Source organism: Notolepis coatsorum (genome assembly GCF_963971535.1).
Source record: "Notolepis coatsorum genome assembly, chromosome: 17".
Classification (NCBI taxonomy): domain Eukaryota; kingdom Metazoa; phylum Chordata; class Actinopteri; order Aulopiformes; family Paralepididae; genus Notolepis; species Notolepis coatsorum.
The window spans coordinates 16458271-16470175 of NC_140181.1; the positions used below are offsets into that span (position 1 = coordinate 16458271).

Sequence of the window (11905 nt, forward strand, 5' to 3'; positions counted from 1 at the left end):
TGTCAGACGGTGGTTGTACTGGGCAGCTCCTAGTGGTCAACGGTGTCAGACTGTGGTTGTACTGGGCAGCTCCTAGTGGTCAACAGTGTCAGACGGTGGTTGTACTGGGCAGCTCCTAGTGGTCAACAGTGTCAGACTGTGGTTGTACTGGGCAGCTCCTAATGGTCAACAGTGTCAGACTGTGGTTGTACTGGGCAGCTCCTAGTGGTCAACAGTGTCAGACTGTGGTTGTACTGGGCAGCTCCTAGTGGTCAACAGTGTCAGACTGTGGTTGTACTGGGCAGCTCCTAGTGGTCAACAGTGTCAGACTGTGGTTGTACTGGGCAGCTCCTAGTGGTCAACAGTGTCAGACTGTGGTTGTACTGGGCAGCTCCTAGTGGTCAACAGTGTCAGACTGTGGTTGTACTGGGCAGCTCCTAGTGGTCAACAGTGTCAGACTGTGGATGTACTGGGCAGCTCCTAGTGGTCAACAGTGTCAGACTGTGGTTGTACTGGGCAGCTCCTAGTGGTCAACAGTGTCAGACTGTGGTTGTACTGGGCAGCTCCTAGTGGTCAACAGTGTCAGACTGTGGTTGTACTGGGCAGCTCCCAGGTGTGATTGTACAGTAACTGTGTGAATGTGAAGCAGAGGGCGTTGCTGAAAAAGAGCGTTCGTGCTCAGAGAACCTACCCTGAGTAAATAAATCTTAACATATATATATATATTTTAGATGTTTGCACCTCATAGACTGGCAATGCCATTCACTCACTCCCTCATTCGCTGTTAGCCGCTCTTCCCCTAGTGGCGGCTCACGTGCGTTGCACTTTGCAAGCTTTGTATCTTCGCATCTTGTTTTTATTATCTGTCTACTTCAGTGTAGAACAATAAAAAACATTCAGCCAAAACGTTGGCCTTCGTCAGTGCATGGAACTATTCATTCTGATGTAGTCGCTTAACACATTCTGCGCCAATCTCGAAATAAGTCGTGTTAACTCGCCATGCGTTGGATGCCAGACCCGAGATATCTCAGGTTTTGGTAGTTTTTTCTTTTATTCGATATTTTTATTCATTATTCATCCTCTGACTTCGGTGTTGCCATAGGAAAGGATTTTCAGATCGCCAAAGCGCATCCTGCCAGTGTCGCCCACCCTTTGAAACCTTATATTTAACCCTGTGTTACACTCAAATGTCTCTGGGCGCTATATTTAGACGGAGCCGAGTAAATCGCTTCATCCGACCACTTCGAAACGCATCTGGCACACTCTATCCATAACAATTTGAATATTATTTTTGGAATACCCCCGACCAAAGGTAAGGACTATCTGACATCAATTTCAGCTTGATCCAACAATGGGCTAAATCCACAAAGAATGGATTGCACAGTGCTAGTTGCACCCTACTTACAAATCATTATAAATTGAAAATGGGGGACCTTGGTGTAAACAAGACGAAAGTCTTTCTCTGGTCTGCATCCCCTTAACAATTGTGTGTATTGAGCCTTACTGTATTCTACCCATTCTGCAATCTGTTAATAAAATGTTCAATCAATCAAATTTGTTTTGATATCGATCCAGCTGATCAGCTTCTGTAGTGTTCAACACGAATGCCATTACTGGCCATCAAAGCATAAAAAAACGACCCCCCCCCCCCCCCCCCCCCTTCATGCATTCATGATTAAACATAATACCTATTATATATATATTTGATTTGGAAATAGTAGCGTATCGAGGCGAGCAACGCCAACGCTTATAGTAGAATACAAGTAGCGCCCTATAACTCAGCGTTTCAGGAATTAAAAAAAGCTACCTCCTTATACTACATCATTATTGGTAAGCTAGCTCCTTATACTACATCATTATTGGTAAGCTAGCTCCTTATACTACATCATTATTGGTAAGCTACCTCCTTATACTACATCATTATTGGTAAGCTACCTCCTTATACTACATCATTATTGGTAAGCTACCTCCTTATACTACATCATTATTGGTAAGCTACCTCCTTATACTACATCATTATTGGTAAGCTACCTCCTTATACTACATCATTATTGGTAAGCTACCTCCTTATACTACATCATTATTGGTAAGCTACCTCCTTATACTACATCATTATTGGTAAGCTACCTCCTTATACTACATCATTATTGGTAAGCTACCTCCTTATACTACATCATTATTGGTAAGCTACCTCCTTATACTACATCATTATTGGTAAGCTACCTCCTTATACTACATCATTATTGGTAAGCTACCTCCTTATACTACATCATTATTGGAATGGAATTCTGGAACCTATGGAACTGGTTCTAGTGACTGGCCAGTCCTTAAGGTCCCTGAGTTTGCTCAGAACAGGGTAAATCTGCATTTTGCTATGATGCCCCTCTAGCTCATGGAATGAACTCCAACAGTCCTTAAAGCTTGAGATTCTCCTCCCCTCTGTTGCAGAGTTTAAAACCTTGATCTCCAACCTGTGTCAATGAAGGTGTACGTGTTTTAATTGATTTGTTAACCTTACTTTTGCCTCTTCTTATTGTCATGATTGTATTGCTGTGTGATTTTATATGCATTTTCTGTAGTTTGATTTAGCTTATTTCTGTATGTACACTCGACGTGACTATAAATGAGGGAAACCTCAGTTGCCTTTCAAGTTCAAATAAAGGTTTGAAATTGCGGCTGATTGGCGCAGTGGGCAAGGCGCTTGCCTCTAACGCAGGAGACGCTGGGTTCGAGCCCAGCTCTCGGCGTTGCTACCAGCTGGCCGGTCGTTCATACTAACACAATTGGCAAGTGTTAGAGGGTGGGAAAGCCGGTGGGTGGGGATTTGACGTTGTGGACAGCGACTCCTACAGGTCGGTTTGGTGACGCCGGTGCGACGGAAGCAGGAAGTAGCGGGGGCAGCGTGAGCCTCCCACGCGTTACTCCTCGCTACTGAGAGTTCGAGCTGCTGCGGTGAAAAGATATGACAGGGGAGCTCCAGTAGCTCACCACGTACCGCGAGTGCCATTTCGGCGCCGGGGACAACCGTGCTCGTCACGGATCTGGGGTTTAGCGAGTTCGAATCCCGGACTGCAGCCGTGCCTTTCCCAGAGTGTCTTCCCCCCCATCTGAACCCTTTCAGCCTGTTTCTGTCGGTCATCCTTGACCAGAATAAATGCGATAAACGTATAAAAGAGCCAGGGGAATGGCCAAAGTTTAAAAAAAGAAAAGATATGACAGCTGCCTCCTCGTGTACCGGAGGGGACACGTGATGCAAGGCTTCTGTCCTCACTACAACCAACCAGTGGGAGGCATAGTCTAGCAACGTTCAAGACAGGGGAGGGAAGAATTGGATACACGAAATTGGGATGGGAGAAAAATAGAAAAATGGGGAGAAAAAAGTGGATAAAAAAAATAAAGGTTTGAAATTTAATTACCTGTGTGCTTGTGTGTGTGTGTTTTAGTGTAACCCAGTGATGATTGATGCTATCGAGGTGTCTGCCGCCCACCGTGCTCGTTACTTCTGGGGCAACCTGCCAGGCATGAACAGGTATGGGACAATCGGCAGGTAAATTAAAACGTCTCTCGGATCGTTTTATTCAGCCTCACGTATACTGCCCTTTACTTTAGCTACAATTCATAAGCTCTACATTAATTGTATACATTTTTTACATCAACTGTTCTTCCCCTGCGTACATTCTGCATCTAACATAATATGCAGGAGAAAGTGTGAATTTAGTAATGGCTGCCTACATCTGTGCTGTAAGTTGATATCTACTTATATATGTCCCATCAGTTCTTTCTGCCAGACCTCGGAGTGATACAGTAGATGCTAGGGGTGTAACGATACACAAAATGTTCAGACTCTATACACGTTTAGATTTTTTAGGTCAATTCTATTAGATTTATTATTCTTTATGCGTTCAAATGTATTCATACTAAAGAACTCTAATTATAGATGATATATACTATATGATATATATATACTACACAGCTTTGTTTGGCTGTTGGCTGTTTGGCTTATTTCAAAGTAGTAAAAATCTGCCTTAAACATTATGTTAATAGCAGTAGCCATAACATGCCACCAGTTAAACTGGAAAAAACAAATAGAGACCTAGGTAAAATAATGAGAGAATGAGAATCATAGATACGGTTGTACATTTCAAGACACTTTATTAAAGGTATAAAAACAAAAAAAAAATGTTTTCAATTTTCTATTCTGTATTGAGATGGTTAGACCCATAGTAGATGGAGAATACAATATGTGATATTGATGTCCCTTCAGGGGAGGCAGGATGGCCTCGAGGCAGACTAGTAACAGAAAGGTTTCCGGTTAAAACCTCTGCATCAATAGGGACGGGAGGGCATATTCCAGTTGTGAGCTAGCAATTGGGGGGTGGCTGGTATTAGAACGTGCCCTTGAGCAAGACACTGCACCCTAGAACTGCTCCAGGGCTGCACTGCAGGCGACCCTGCGCTCTGACCACTGTGATGAAATTGTGTTTGTGGGGAAGTGTGCATACAGTACATGTGACTAGGAGAGGTTTGCGGAAAGACGGATTTTAATTGCCAGAGTAAGTTGACAATAAGAAAACCTCCTTTCTCTTTTCCAGGCCTCTCTGTGCAACTGGGATGGACAAACTGGAGCTCCAGGACTGTCTGGACCATGGAAGAATCGCCAAGGTATGATATAGGTTTAACACAATACAGCATTGATTATTTATATACTGTACATCGCAATATCTGCTAAATATGGAAAATACACGTCAATCGATTTGTTCGTCATATCGGACTGCATGGTTAATGGGAAGTGTCATATCAAACTGGAACTAGGGTTGACATTATCAAATATAAAAAAAATTTAATATGTTTTCTGTCGATATTTTTTTTATTGCACATCATTTGTATTGCTTGGTAAAAATGTGAGAAAACGGAATCTGTGGAACCATGTACATGTAGAACCCAGACCAGGGTTTTTTGTAGATACAGTAGTGGAAATTCTTGGGCCTGTACCCATGATGTGTCTCTATGACCCCCCCCCCCCCCCCCCCCCCCCCAACCATGACTCATACAAACTTTGTAGTAAAAACCTTTAGAAATCTAGTCCAGATCCTCAGAGGGCCCTCTCCCAGCTCAGGCCCCCCCTGGGTAGGCAGCCCTCTCCCAGCTCACGCCCCTGGGTAGGCAGCCCTCTCCCAGCTCAGGCCCCCCCTGGGTAGGCAGCCCTCTCCCAGCTCACGCCCCTGGGTAGGCAGCCCTCTCCCAGCTCAGGCCCCTCCTGGGTAGGCAGCCCTCTCCCAGCTCAGGCCCCCCCCTGGGTAGATAGCCCTCTCCCAGCTCAGGCCCCTCCTGGGTAGGCAGCCCTCTCCCAGCTCAGGCCCCCCCTGGGTAGGCAGCCCTCTCCCAGCTCACGCCCCTGGGTAGGCAGCCCTCTCCCAGCTCAGGCCCCTCCTGGGTAGGCAGCCCTCTCCCAGCTCAGGCCCCTCCTGGGTAGGCAGCCCTCTTCCAGCTCAGGCCCCTCCTGGGTAGATAGCCCTCTCCCAGCTTAGGCCCCTCCTGGGTAGGCAGCCCTCTCCCAGCTCAGGCCCCTCCTGGGTAGGCAGCCCTCTCCCAGCTCAGGCCCCTCCTGGGTAGGCAGCCCTCTCCCAGCTCAGGCCCCTCCTGGGTAGGCAGCCCTCTCCCAGCTCAGGCCCCTCCTGGGTAGGCAGCCCTCTCCCAGCTCAGGCTCCTCCTGGGTAGGCAGCCCTCTCCCAGCTCAGGCCCCTCCTGGGTAGGCAGCCCTCTCCCAGCTCAGGCCCCTCCTGGGTAGGCAGCCCTCTCCCAGCTCAGGCCCCTCCTGGGTAGGCAGCCCTCTCCCAGCTCAGGCCCCCCCTGGGTAGGTAGCCCTCTCCCAGCTCAGGCCCCTCCTGGGTAGGCAGCCCTCTCCCAGCTCAGGCCCCTCCTGGGTAGGCAGCCCTCTCCCAGCTCAGGCCCCTCCTGGGTAGGCAGCCCTCTCCCAGCTCAGGCCCCTCCTGGGTAGGCAGCCCTCTCCCAGCTCAGGCCCCTCCTGGGTAGGCAGCCCTCTCCCAGCTCAGGCCCCTGTGTAGGCAGCCCTCTCCCAGCTCAGGCCCCTCCTGGGTAGGCAGCCCTCTCCCAGCTCACGCTCCTGGGTAGGCAGCCCTCTCCCAGCTCAGGCCCCTCCTGGGTAGGCAGCCCTCTCCCAGCTCAGGCCCCCCCTGGGTAGGTAGCCCTCTCCCAGCTCAGGCCCCTCCTGGGTAGGCAGCCCTCTCCCAGCTCAGGCCCCTCCTGGGTAGGTAGCCCTCTCCCAGCTCAGGCCCCTCCTGGGTAGGCAGCCCTCTCCCAGCTCAGGCCCCTCCTGGGTAGGCAGCCCTCTCCCAGCTCAGGCCCCTCCTGGGTAGGCAGCCCTCTCCCAGCTCAGGCCCCTGGGTAGGCAGCCCTCTCCCAGCTCAGGCCCCCCCTGGGTAGGTAGCCCTCTCCCAGCTCAGGCCCCTCCTGGGTAGGCAGCCCTCTCCCAGCTCAGGCCCCCCCTGGGTAGGCAGCCCTCTCCCAGCTCAGGCCCCTCCTGGGTAGGCAGCCCTCTCCCAGCTCAGGCCCCTGGGTAGGCAGCCCTCTCCCAGCTCAGGCCCCTCCTGGGTAGGCAGCCCTCTCCCAGCTCAGGCCCCTGGGTAGGCAGCCCTCTCCCAGCTCAGGCCCCCCCTGGGTAGGTAGCCCTCTCCCAGCTCAGGCCCCTCCTGGGTAGGCAGCCCTCTCCCAGCTCAGGCCCCTCCTGGGTAGGCAGCCCTCTCCCAGCTCAGGCCCCTGGGTAGGCACCACCACCACTACTTCTCTGACACGATGACAACAACAATGTGACTTCTCCTCTTGATAGGCGGAGGCAATGTCTTGGCCAGGGCTGCTCTGTCAGACCCGTTTGATAGTATGACTGTGTAGTTTGGAACAGGGCAGGGCTGCTCTGTTAGACCTGTTTGATTATATGATTGTATTTCTGTCTTTCACAAAGTCGGGAGCTTCCCAGACGACCAACTTAGCGCGGCGGCAGCGGGGGAATCAAAGAGTTGCATATCTGGCCTGTTTACGACACGGGGTATCTGCCCCTTGGTCATCGGACCGAGGTTGAGCAGAATATCTCTACAGAGAAGTCTGCTCTCGGCCTCACAGTCTCTGAAGGGGGGAGATATCTGTCCTCGGCCGTGGGATCGAAGTAAGACAGAATATCTCCCGGTGGGACATGTCTGCCTTCGGTCGTCAGGTCGGAAGTTGTGTAAGATGTTCCATGCTGAGGATGTCGGACACCCCCTCTAATGAGGTTTTATTTATTTTTAGGTGCGGTTGTGAAAACGAAGTGAACTGAGGAGCGCTGAGAGTAGTGGGACTGGACATCCTATATTCTGGCCGGGATGGGGCCTGATTGGATGAAGCCGGAATACGCTCATTATTTTCAGCTGTTGTGATTGCGGGTAGATTGGTTCCAGCTGCGTGTCGTTGGGAATCGCTTGACTCCAGCCAGGGAGTGTGAAACGAGCTGGCATGCTTTATAGTGCGCGTTGGGGTCGTTTGGTTCGGGAAGCTCCCCTCCCGAAACGTACATAATAAACGTGGTTATCTGTAGTTTGGGAACACGGCAGGGCTGCCCTGTTAGACCTGTTTGATTGTATGTTTGTGTCTGTCTCTCTGTAGTTTGGGAAAGTGCGAACCATCACCACTCGGTCCAACTCCATCAAACAGGGAAAAGACCAACACTTCCCTGTCATGATGAACGGCAAGGAGGACATACTGTGGTGTACTGAGTTGGAGAGGTGAGGAACACACACATATATACCGGTATATAGACATGCACATACATTACACACACACACACACACACACATATACACATTTACACACGCACACATTTGCACTACCTCATTTGTGTGTTTTGTTTTACATTTTGTACATTTTAGTTTTGTATTTTGTATAGTGTTTGGTGTTTTACTTTTACTTTTTTTTACTGTATGAAGCACAATCTCAGGAGGCTCATACAGAACCAATAATTTCACTATAATGTACCTTATATGTGACAAATAAAACAACTTGAAACATATTCACACACGCACTTTACACATTACACAAATAGTTATGTGTTTCATCACACTTGTGGGGGCATAACTGTGGATCCTCAAAGGTTGAATAATCAGGTTATAGTTATTTGAGTAGAATAGTAACACACATCCACAAATGTTTACATTTTATGTAAATGCGATAATTTCATTTAGAATATGTAAATATATACCTACCTTGTTTTATTCAATGTGTTAGTATTACTGGTAGTCTACATTCTGGTCAGATAAAAAGAACATTTTATCTACAAAAAATATTTCCCCAAAAATCTGAATCAGAAAAGTCACAATTTGTCATGGTCATTTGGTGCATCAACATTGACAGACAATTAACACTTTGAGTGCCACACCGGGTTTTCCTTTTTACCCCCTTGATGCCACGGTCCACTTCAATGTTAACGTTAATATCGCCTAATCTATGTTTTAAATTATGGCTATGTGTCTAATCTGCCCGTCGCTTATCAAAGACTACTTTTCCAGTCAGTGCTGTCAAGGCAGATTGGTTTTTTTATCGCTTCATTTCCGTTTCAGAGCATTTAGAAAAGCACCCGTTTTGAGATAAAAAAAACAGTTCATTCTGGACCATTCTATGATAATCGTCTTTTACTGGAATATTCCAGAACGTTGATATTCGTCGGCCTATTTATGAATCGTTTTCAAATAAACGCTAGATGATCAATATTATACGTGCACGCAAGCACATTCGGGCCGCGCACGGATAATCGCCGTGTTCATTTCCTCTCTGACTTTTCCAGTGAAACCGAAAGAGCCCATTTCACAAAACAGCCTATATCTTCATCAAAATTAGTCTGATTATCCTAACACTGATAACATAGATTCCTTACCTGACATCAGATGGTATCCAACTGGTATATTCCAATTCCTGATCACCATTCGAAAAAATCGATAAGTGTATGGATCCAACGTGATACAGTAGTACACATGATTCCGCGGGGCTGAGAGGCTCCAGAATGAACTGTGGTAACCCTGGCTGGATCAGTGGACTGGAAAATGTGGAGTACCGGATTTTTTTCCCCATCCATTTTCATTGAGTCCATTCCAAAATCCCTTATGTCATCTGGGAGACGATAGGGGGCGCTTTTTTCCACATATGATCGCCGGCGGCGCTCGGGTATACTCGGGTAGGCTCACGTGATGCAATAATTTCAGATCGCTAAAAAAAGAAAAAAAAATCCGAGAAATCTCGTGAGTGGCTTTCAACATAACTATCGGAAACCCGAGATATCTCGTGTGTGGCAGTGAAAGTGTTAAGTAGAATAAAATAAAATGGAATATATAAACTAGGTTAGAATATAGGACAGGGCTATAAAATTGTGCAGGATTGTAGTCGATTATATACACTAAATTAGAATAGAAATACAGTGGAATAGAATATGTAACAGAGCTACGCAATTGTGTAGTATTGTGCAAAGAAAATGGTCAGTGTCAGATGCTCACAGTTTTGAGTATATGTGCAAATATACAGTACAGGAAGGGTGTGTTAATGTAACACATTGTGACGCTTATGTAGCGTATAATGTCTATGAGTCTTGATAGAGTAGGGGTTGTTAAAATGTTATATAATCGGGCCAATACGGTACTTCTTCTGGAAAATCAGTTTTGATATGTTGTTCCTTTTGAGATCACGATGTCATTGTTGCGTGTTTTCCTGCAGGATCTTTGGATTCCCCGTCCACTACACAGACGTGTCCAACATGGGCCGCGGGGCCAGACAGAAACTGCTGGGCCGCTCCTGGAGCGTTCCTGTCATCAGACACCTGTTCGCCCCGCTCAAGGACTACTACGCCTGCGAGTAGACGCCACCTATAGCACCTGCAAATCAGTGATCCGGATCATGTTTCATCCATATTCCAGTCTAGATTAGAACATGCTGCTTTGATTTGTAGAACATTTCCCTTTTAGCCTAGAGAAACACCTTCTCGGAACTGTGCCGCTATAGTCTTCCATTAAGCTAAAGTCAGATTTCTTAAAACTATTGGTTGGGGATCTGAAACGAGTCATGGGCCTATTGTTGTGTGTTTTCATTAGACTAGGTGCCAGTGTGAGACTAGGTTTAGTCCGTTTGGTTCCCTGGCCAGTGTGAGACTAGGTTTAGTCAGTTTAATTCCCTGGCCAGTGTGAGACTAGGTTTAGTCAGTTTAATTCCCTGGCCAGTGTGAGACTAGGTTTAGTCAGTTTAATTCCCTGGCCAGTGTGAGACTAGGTTTAGTCAGTTTGGTTCCCTGGCCAGTGTGAGACTAGGTTTAGTCAGTTTGGTTCCCTGGCCAGTGTGAGACTAGGTTTAGTCAGTTTGGTTCCCTGGCCAGAGTGAGACTAGGTTTAGTCAGTTTAATTCCCTGGCCAGTGTGAGACTAGGTTTAGTCAGTTTGGTTCCCTGGCCAGTGTGAGACTAGGTTTAGTCAGTTTGGTTCCCTGGCCAGAGTGAGACTAGATTTAGTCAGTTTGGTTCCCTGGCCAGTGTGAGACTAGGTTTAGTCAGTTTGGTTCCCTGGCCAGTGTGAGACTAGGTTTAGTCAGTTTAATTCCCTGGCCAGTGTGAGACTAGGTTTAGTCAGTTTAATTCCCTGGGCAGTGTGAGACTAGGTTTAGTCAGTTTGGTTCCCTGGCCAGTGTGAGACTAGATTTAGTCAGTTTGGTTCCCTGGCCAGAGTGAGACTAGGTTTAGTCAGTTTGGTTCCCTGGCCAGAGTGAGACTAGATTTAGTCAGTTTGGTTCCCTGGCCAGAGTGAGACTAGGTTTAGTCAGTTTGGTTCCCTGGCCAGAGTGAGACTAGATTTAGTCCGTTTTGTGTCCCTGGCCAGTGGCCAGAGTGAAAAGATCATGCTAAAAGATAATGAACTGGCTTAGTGGAAGGCTGCAGTGGAAGAGATTACAGCGTAATCCTCTGAAGAACAACTTATTTTTTACCTTCTTTGGAGCCAAAGGTGATATCTTACTTAGTGATATTTCATAAGAGCGTTATTCTTATGTCAAGATTTGAAAAAAAAAAACGAAGAAAAGGGGTTTATCAGAGATTGTTTTTATAAAGATGTTCTCGTATAGATAGAAATAGTGGAAGAATATTGTTATATTTTCATGTGAAAGTAGTAATTCCCCTGTCAAATTATTACATACAAATACTTGAAACTTGTCAATGTATAAAACGGAGAAACGTACAGATATATTGACCAAGAATAGATTCAGTCCTTCTCAGCGATTCCAGGAAACAAAAAAAAAAAAAAAAAAAAAAACATTTTATTTTGTCCTACTGTAGATTTATTTTAGTTAACTATTTTTCCTAAAATATATGCTGTATATACTTAAGCATACTGTACACATTGGACACGAAACACATTTTGTGACCCATCATCGACTACTTAAAAAAAAGAAATATATATATATATATCTTTGCTTTAATAACTGGAAGATTTTCATATTGTTGGCTGTCACCAAAAAACTGGGCATTACCTCAAAAGCTATGGTGCAACTGAACAACCCATCTTTAAAGATCCTTGTTGTGTGAATATACAGTATACTGTAGTCTCTTATAAGCCCTGTGTATATATAGCTATAGCTTTTATTTTATCACTGGAACTTTTTTACAATTTGTTTTGTGTATTGTATTGATAAAAACGTTTAGAAGTTTTTAACTTCTCATTTGATCAGGAACTACAATATTTGTTTATCCAAAATGCACAACCATTTGTAAAGTGGCAGGATTTTTGTTTTTTTGTTTTTTAACTAAAAAGACCAACTCCTTGAAGAACTTGTGTAATTTAAGGTTTGTGGACATTATCTATATATGTTTAAGCGGAATACTATTTTTATTAGTGCCACCAGGAAGGTTTTCA

At 46.2% G+C, this 11905-nt stretch overlaps 1 protein-coding gene across 1 annotated transcript in view; it reads left to right on the top strand.

Annotated features, from left to right (window-relative positions):
- Positions 1-10166, top strand: part of dnmt3bb.1 (DNA (cytosine-5-)-methyltransferase 3 beta, duplicate b.1) — a gene marked incomplete at its 5' end in the record, with an annotated part of 68868 nt that extends 58702 nt beyond the window's left edge. Inside the window, 4 exons of the mRNA XM_084333352.1 lie at positions 3423-3508; positions 4572-4641; positions 7636-7754; positions 9730-10166. Coding sequence (XP_084189478.1) covers positions 3423-3508; positions 4572-4641; positions 7636-7754; positions 9730-9871 — 417 coding nt within the window. The 3' untranslated portion in view covers positions 9872-10166. The remainder of the gene's footprint in view (positions 1-3422; positions 3509-4571; positions 4642-7635; positions 7755-9729) is intronic.
- Between the last annotated feature and the right edge of the window lie 1739 nt (positions 10167-11905).